Genomic DNA, 8,081 nt, shown 5'->3' on the forward strand with positions numbered 1-8,081 from the left:
AGTTGATTGCCCGCCTATTGTCGTCCCCGCTGGATCCCAAATCCAATACCGTGTTACGCAGTATAACACATTATATTATATAATATATATTGTTCTGTTTTACTCAAACGCATAGTTTGAGTAATAGGCCTTCTACAATAAGCCGCAAGTCAGAAGTTCTAAGCGATCTTAAGTCATAATCGGTGAAGTTGGCCTATAGCCAACTTGAACGACTTGGTTAAGACTGGTTAAGACTTTTGACGTTCTGACTTGCGGTTTATTGTAGAAGGCCTATAAGACCGGGAGCACAGACTCTTACATACCGCATAACACGTAATGCATAAGAAATTCAACCAATCAGAGTTCTTTATTTTTTATGGAAAGAAAAGAAACGAAGGACGTTGATTGGTATATTTTCTTATGTATTACGTGTTATGTGTTATGCAAGAGTTTGTGCTTAAGGGCCTTTCCACACAAACTTGCATAGCCGCATAAACATATGCATAAAGAAAATCATCCAATCGTAGTTTACGTTTGTCTTTATAACAGAAATGTGATTGGATAATTTTCTTTATGTATATATATGGTTCTGTGGCTCTGCAAGTTTGTGTGGAATGGCCCTAAGACAGAACGATATATATTATATAATATAATGTAACAAATGAATCAAAGATATGTGAATCAGGTGGCACCCAGTTGGACACGGCCCAATTGGACACGAGCCATTCACAGCGCTTGAGACTACAAAGCTCCTAAGTACCTGGTCGCTGTGATTGGTGGTGTCCAATCGAGCCGTGATCAATCGGGATTACCCCTGTGAATCTTAGTTCTACACACTCGGTATCGTTCGTTCCAGTAATATGACCTCAGTCGCTTATTTTTAAGATATGGAATCTAAAACTCTTATATCAAGCAAATATAGACCTGAGGTGACAGCTGTACGAGTAAATAAGCTATACCAAAAATTAATGGATTTTTTAACTTTTTTTCAATTTTTTCATAAAATCCAGTGCAGCTAAGGTCCTGTTTATGCGTACCTTAATTTACGTAATAACACTTTTGCAATCCAATCCTTAAATCCAGTTCGGAGATTTTTCACAGAGTGGAAATGATGGTAAAACAGGCGGGGTGGCACCCAGTCATGGCTCATGGCTCAATTGGACACGAGCCACTCACACCGCTTGAGACTACAAAGCTCCTAAGCACCAGTCGCTGTGATTGGTGGTGTCCAATCGAGCCGTGATCAATCGGGATCACCCCAAACAGGCGGCTATAGCATCTCTTTAACACTGAATATTTTTATACACTACGTCATGTATGTATGTATGTATGTACAGGGAATGGAAAATTACTTTTTAAAAGTAGCAAGTTACAGTTACTCGTTACCGAGTAGGAAAAGTAACAAGTTACCGTTACTATAGTTACGATTTTTAAAAATAACTCGTTACAGTTATCGTTACTTGAAAAAGTAACTTTTCGTTACTTTTCCGTTATTTTTTTTTAAATCTACGACCGCCAATCACAGCGGACGGGCCTAGGGGCTACTCTAGTCTCAAACGCTATGCACTATAAAAAATTATGTAAAATTACATCTACCCAGATAGCAACGTGCCTGTCTTGTTGTTGGCATGTTACTTGCTAAGTATGTGTTGCTACCAGAATTGCGGTAACTGAGTCCTCATTTGTTGGCAACTTGATGCCTTCACGATCTGATAATATTAAGGCCTGGTTGTTCCACCTTTTGATAAATTTTACCTGTTCGGTAAGTAGCAAGATTATCCAATCACATGCGCGGATTGCCAGATTTACCTAACAAGTAAAATTTACCAAAAGGTGAAACAACCGGCCCTAAGTAGCAACTTGTCAATAGGAGGGCTCCGATTGCACACATCGCATATTGCACACATGTATCGCTGATTGGCCAATTTAAAAATAAAATAATCTCATTGGCAAAACATTGAAAAATTACTAGGCACCAGTTGATATGAGTGGTGTGTACAATCAGAACTGTAGGCAAACGGGATCCTCCCCTTGTCAATAATTTGCCGACAACTTTAAACTCGTCATTACCAAAATTTGTACTATTGCCATTAAGTTGCCATAATAATATGCAGTATCATACAATGTTGTCGTATTGTCGACAACGCACGATAACATTGATGCAGCTATCTTGCTGTTAAACTGCTGGCAATACATATACATATTGTTGTCTGCATGTTGCTACAATGTCGGTATATTCGAAATTGTTGAAGACAAATCTACAACAAGTTGCTAGCATCATAAGCAATCACAGATTTGTGCGATTTTGTTGAGACATGCTTTGCTTATCTGGGATATCTGGATAATTTTGAGACCCATTATAATAGTTGTAAACGTCCACACGTTTGTAAATTTGCAATATGCAAATAAAAATAATTTCTTGGTCTAAGCAGATTGTGGAAGGGGTGGCACCCAGTTGGACATGGCTCAATTGGACACTCACAGCGTTTGAGACTACAAAGCTCCTAAGCACCGATCGCTGTGATTGGTGGTGTCCAATCGAGCCGTGGTCAATCGGGATCACCCCTTGTGGAAGTACAATTACAATGTGTATGTGTAGTTACAGGAACGATAATATTGTGGCGACTCGTCACTAGAGGTCCAAGAGACTCGCTCGGTTCGCGTAAGCACCGCGCCGCGCGTATCCCTTTTAAATAGAATATCATTCTGGATTCATTCCAGGCGTCTAAGGTAAGTCCCACACTACATCGCCTTACTGATGAGTCTAGTAGTGTGGGACCAGGACGAAACACTGCGGCCGATCACAAAGCTTCGAGTCAGGCCTCCTTAGTGGACATACCACATTGGTAACCCCAACGTGTGGACATTTCCACATTGGTGACCCCGACGTGATATGAACACGCGCACGCACACACGCTCATACGCACACGCACACACGCTCATACACATACGCACACACGCTCACATGCACACGCTTGCACACGCTCTTGCACACACTCACACACGCTCTTGTACACGCTCACACATAGCGGCCCCAAGCAGCATCGAACAGCACACAGAGCAGCATCGAGTAGCACACAGAGCAGCATAGAGTAGCACAAGCAGCATCGAGCATCACCGCGTTCATCCCTGATATTTATCATTCCGACGCAATGATAAATATCAGGGACGAATGCGGTGATGCTCGATGTGCTGCTCGATACTACTCGGGGCCGCTATGTATGAGCGTGTGGCGAGCGTGTGGCGAGCGTGTGTGAGCGTGTACAAAAGCGTGTGAGAGCGTGTGCAAGCGTGTGCATGAGCGTGTGTGCGTGTGCGTGTTCATATCACGTCGGGGTCACCAATGTGGAAATGTCCTAAGGAGGCCTGACTCGAAGCTTTGTGGTCGACCGCAGCGTTTCGTCCTGGTCCCACACTACTAGACTCATCAGTAAGGCGATGTAGTGTGGAACTTGCCTTAGATGCCTGGAATGAATTCAGAATGATATTCTATTTAAAGGGAATTTGCGCGGCTCGGTGCTTACGCGAACCGAGTGAGTGGACCTCTAGTGGCGAGTCGCCACAGGACTCCACCCTAATGAGGACGCGATCCAACGGATTGCGTCAGAATGATAAATGTTAGGGATGAACGCGGTGATGCTCGATGTTGCTTGGTGTTGCTCTATGCTGCTCTGTGTGCTGCTCGATGCTGTTCTGTGTGTTGCTCGATGCTGCTCGGTGCCGCTATGTATGAGCGTGTGGCGAGCGTGTGTGAGCGTGTACAAGAGCGTGTGTGCGTATTCATATCACGTCGGAGTCACTAATGTGGTAATGTCCACTAAGGAGGCCTGATTCGAAGCTTTGTGGTCGGCTGCAGCGTTTCGTCCTAGTTCCACACTACTAGACTCATCAGTAAGGCGATGTAGTGTGAGACTTGCCTTAGACGCCTGGAATAAATCCAGAATAATATTCTATTTAAAAGAAATTTGCGCGGCGCGGTGCTTACGCGAACCGAGTGAATCCCGTGAACCTCTAATGGCAAGTCGCCACAATATGACAAAATACATTTAGCACTATATATTATTATATATTTAACAGCAATACGTGAAAAATTTCTGCTATATTACATAATATTACTAAAATTTGGATAATTACAGAAAATATTCAAAATATCCAGCTATTTACATAATTTTCAATATAAAATAAAATATATTTACACAATAAAAGCAAATTTACATAATTTTTGTGGAATTACATAATTTCTGTAAAATAACATGATTTTTTATATTTACAGGACTAATCATGTAATCTATTTTACATCTATTATATGTGTAAATTTACAAAAATTTTTTACAGTGTAAGTGGCTTGTGTCGTATCGTGTCCAATCATGTACAAAGTAACAATAAAAGTAACTGTAAAATTCGTTACCGTTACCAAAAAAATATAACTTCGTTACCGTTACTGTTACCATAGAAAAAAAGTAACGCAGTTACCAGTAAAGTTACCAAAAAAGTAACTTGTAACTGTAACTTCGTTGCAAGTAACGAGTTACTTCCATTTCCTGTGTATGTATACAGGGTGACCCGATCTTTTTTGCCAATCACTTTTGTGTAGATAGAGCGGACTAAACTGAGTCGAAAAGTCCTGTACTATTTTACAATTTTCGCAATGGTTAACAAGATATTAGTTACTAAAAATTGCAAAATATTGATCTTGAATAATTTTTTATTCAAATACTATCAACTTTACAGAAAAACTGCAAGAGACAAAAATGATTTATTTTCTTCTCATAAAGTTCTGAGAATTTTTTCAGAATTTTTTTGTCAACTTTTTAGTACTGCATTTTCTTATTTTTATCAACATAAGAAAATACGGTATTAAAAAATTCTTCAAGGGACATCCTGTATATATAGGAGAAATGAAGTTAGTACTGAAGTTAGGAAATTTCCACTGCAGATACATTAAAATAACTTGATATGTTAAAGTAGTTATAAAATAATTTTATAAGCTAATAAATTATATCTCTCTACAACAGTTTTGGTACCATCACTAGCATCAGAGTCTATTTGCTCAGAGTACGCATGCAATTCTATGTTATCTCAATTGTTAATAGAAAACTCAACTAAACCATTCAGTAATAGTTCACAAACATTATATTGTAATTCTGAGCAAAAGGAACAATATAATCTTGATAAAAGAAGAAAATTACAAGAAGCAGGTATTTTTAAAATTTTGAATTATAACTTTTTTTTATTTATAATATGTTTATATGGCCCAATATACATCAAACAATCGAAAAAGAAACATGATAAATTTTTTATCACATTCTGTGTGCCCTATATACAGTGTGCGTGCCCACATACACACAAACAAGACTATAATCATATATATAGCATATACTTATATATATATATATATATGCATACATGTTTTTTAAAGTGATGCTACAAGTCAAAGACAGACTAGGTCGATCTTGGCGAGATGTAGCTAGACATTTAGGTGTTACAGAATGTGAAATCGATGCTACACAAAGTAAATATCCTTATGATTTGAAGGAGCAAATCTATGAGGTAACACATTTATAATAAACACTTAAATGGTGTGTGTGTTTGCGCGCGTGCGCGCGCGCGTGTGTACTACATGACATATGCTTAGGCAGACATCTAAAATATATACTCAAATTAAATTTGATACTGAAATAATTTCTGTTTAGATTTTAAAAATTTATATATTGCAATCCGACACTGAGCAATGGGCTATAAATCTAATACGTGCCTTAGAAAAGGGAAGACGGAGAGACATTAAAGAACTTGTGGAGGAATTAATATTAAAAAATAGTAATATATGATATCAATACAAGATTTTTCTACGTGTATTATTAAAGCTAATATATATATTTCTCTTTTTGAATTGACACTTTAACTTATCCTGTTTTCCAATCAAATGTGACATAATTGAACAATGAACAGATTTGATAGTATATAATAGATAATTTAATGTACAAAGAAGTTATAATATAACTAATATAACTTCTTATATAACTAATAATTTCTTATATAACTTCTAATATAACTTCTAATATAACTTCTTATATAATCTTATTTAATACTTATATACAGTAGTTACAATTATACTCAAGAATTTTTTATAGATATAAAAATGTCTAGTGGCATATGCTTTCGTACTTTTATTTATATCGATTATATTATAATTGTAACTACTGTACATAAGTATTAAATAAGATTACAAGGATTTATTTGTCGAAAAATAAGATTGCACAATTACATTTAAAAACATAAACTTATTCAAATCATATAGTCAATTAGTCACAAAAATACAGCAGCCCATGTGCGTATCTCATCAATTATAGGTGAGCTATATGTATTCTATATTTCTTAAAGTAAATCTTTATATTAATAATATATCCGTCCATTTCATTTTAATGTGGTTTATTAATTTTAATTTAATCTGTTATTGTAGAAACGTAACTCAACAATATAACATGCTTTTGAAAACAAAATTTTTATTTTTTTATTTTTTAACATAATGCAAAGATATATTTTCACACAATTTTATTATCTGATGATTTTTCATATTAACACATTTAAATGAACAACTTAAGGGTGATATCATGAATTTTTAGTGATATTTAAAGTGTATAAGTATTTTTTGTTTGACTCCCAGCTTTCACCATAGTATCTTTATGTACTTGATATCCCATAGTAGTTTTAGATGTAATCCTTAATCTTTCCTTGAGTTTCCGGCTAAAATCACAAATTATCATACTAGTAAACTCGAAAAATTAGGGACAAAAAATTAAAGTAGCTAGACGTCTTACCCAATTTCCATAACACTATCTGCACAATCTGCATTCGATGTCCAGACACCAAGTTTGTCTCCTTTTGGCCTGACATTTACTACGGCTCCGCAAACATCATCAGAATATTCATTGAAGGCTTCCCCAATCATACACAGTAGAATTTCTAACCAAAAATTATCTAGATCCGTAGTTCTTTGCTTTTTGTCTAGATTTATTAGCCATCGTCCACCACATTTGTTCTGATCATCCTCCCACATAGGCCGAATTCCTTGCTTAAACATGCTATAGTCACAACCTTGTCTTAACTCAGAGGCTGTCTTTATATGGTTGTACAAGCTGCACATAACAAAAAAAAACGATTTTCCTTCGCTATAGTTAATATTTTACATATCTCAGGATGTTTCTTTCATGTTTATAGAGAAAAAATCCAGTCACCTCCAGAAATCCTCAGCTGTATCAAAGCTTGTTATTTCCCGCTGGCTTTCTTCCCATGTTTTAGTCCTATCAGGCTCGTAATACCACAGAGTCCAGGTGTTTTGCAATGGATGTTTGATTAAGTATTCAGGTGGAAACTCGCCAAGGCTTGCTACTTCCGTATTCTGCTTTCGATCGATTTCCTAGAAAGAATTACGTCACTGTTTACCCGTCATCAAAAGGAATCGTCTTAGGATCGCAATTCAGACGCATCGGTTCGGAAATTATGAACAACCTTATGCATGGCCGCGCTAACCTGTACGACGGTCACAACGGATTGCGTGCGCATCGTTTTGCCGGTCGGTTCCACGCCACCCCTTGCAATCGCCCGCGACATTTCCGGCGATTATTTATAAATGATCGATAGAACGCGGAGGGGCATTTTTACCGAACGAAAAAACGCTGCTCGCGGATCACTTTTTACGAGGAAGAGAGTGAGGGACGCAGAGGGAGAAGAATAACGAAAGAAATGTGAAGGATCGGAGAAAATTGTCGCACAATATCATGCTTTGTTTTCGTCGCAATCTGCGCCATGTGAACGAAATCGACGTTCCTGCACGACTCGATCCATTGTCAACATACCTCGATTTCTTCCGAAATACTCGTAGCCATGTCACTTGATATTACTCGCTATACACGACGCTTACTAACTCGCTCCGTTGAAGCCGCGCGAACTAGCAGCAAGACATCTGGTAATATTGTTGCAACTTTAAAAATTTAATCACCAGATTTCTAGTTCCAAATCAATAAACTTCTATTAAGGCCCGTCTACAATACACGGAGTAAAGCCAGAAGCAAGGCCCGTCTACAATACACGGAGTAAGAAGT

At 37.5% G+C, this 8,081-nt stretch overlaps 2 protein-coding genes across 3 annotated transcripts in view; one reads left to right on the plus strand and one right to left on the minus strand.

The window, feature by feature from the left end:
* The window catches only part of Fadd (fas-associated death domain protein), an 18,709-nt gene extending 12,789 nt beyond the window's left edge, over positions 1–5,920 (plus strand). The window contains exons 3-5 of the mRNA XM_018512251.1: positions 4,995–5,177; positions 5,399–5,529; positions 5,673–5,920. Of these exons, the coding sequence (XP_018367753.1) occupies positions 4,995–5,177; positions 5,399–5,529; positions 5,673–5,807 (449 nt within the window). The 3' untranslated portion in view covers positions 5,808–5,920. The remainder of the gene's footprint in view (positions 1–4,994; positions 5,178–5,398; positions 5,530–5,672) is intronic.
* A 604-nt stretch (positions 5,921–6,524) lies between these two features.
* eIF4E4 (eukaryotic translation initiation factor 4E4) lies at positions 6,525–7,956 on the minus strand. Of its 2 annotated transcripts, none has more exons than XM_018512237.1 (4): positions 7,836–7,956; positions 7,215–7,396; positions 6,798–7,115; positions 6,525–6,723 (listed from the first exon to the last, which is right to left on the minus strand). In XM_018512237.1, the coding sequence occupies exons 1-4, from the start codon at positions 7,863–7,865 to the stop codon at positions 6,609–6,611; spliced, it is 645 nt and encodes a 214-aa protein (XP_018367739.1). In that variant the 5' UTR covers positions 7,866–7,956; the 3' UTR covers positions 6,525–6,608. The 2 variants fall into 2 exon arrangements, with proteins under 2 accessions (XP_018367739.1, XP_018367738.1); XM_018512236.1 differs by lacking the exon at positions 7,836–7,956 and adding an exon at positions 7,510–7,777.
* Positions 7,957–8,081: the final 125 nt, after the last annotated feature.

This window comes from Trachymyrmex cornetzi, unplaced genomic scaffold (genome assembly GCF_001594075.2).
Source record: "Trachymyrmex cornetzi isolate Tcor2-1 unplaced genomic scaffold, Tcor1.1 scaffold397, whole genome shotgun sequence".
NCBI lineage: Eukaryota > Metazoa > Arthropoda > Insecta > Hymenoptera > Formicidae > Trachymyrmex > Trachymyrmex cornetzi.

Bases quoted from the DNA above. Each gene is read 5' to 3' on its own strand.
- eIF4E4 (XM_018512236.1), bottom strand. From the start codon at position 7,590: ATGTCGCGGGCGATTGCAAGGGGTGGCGTGGAACCGACCGGCAAAACG. The intron at 7,116-7,214 runs GTGACTGGATTT...TGTTATGTGCAG, and splicing joins ACAGCTGAGGATTTCTGGAG to CTTGTACAACCATATAAAGA. The intron at 6,724-6,797 runs GTAAGACGTCTA...TTGTGATTTTAG, and splicing joins GATAGTGTTATGGAAATTGG to CCGGAAACTCAAGGAAAGAT.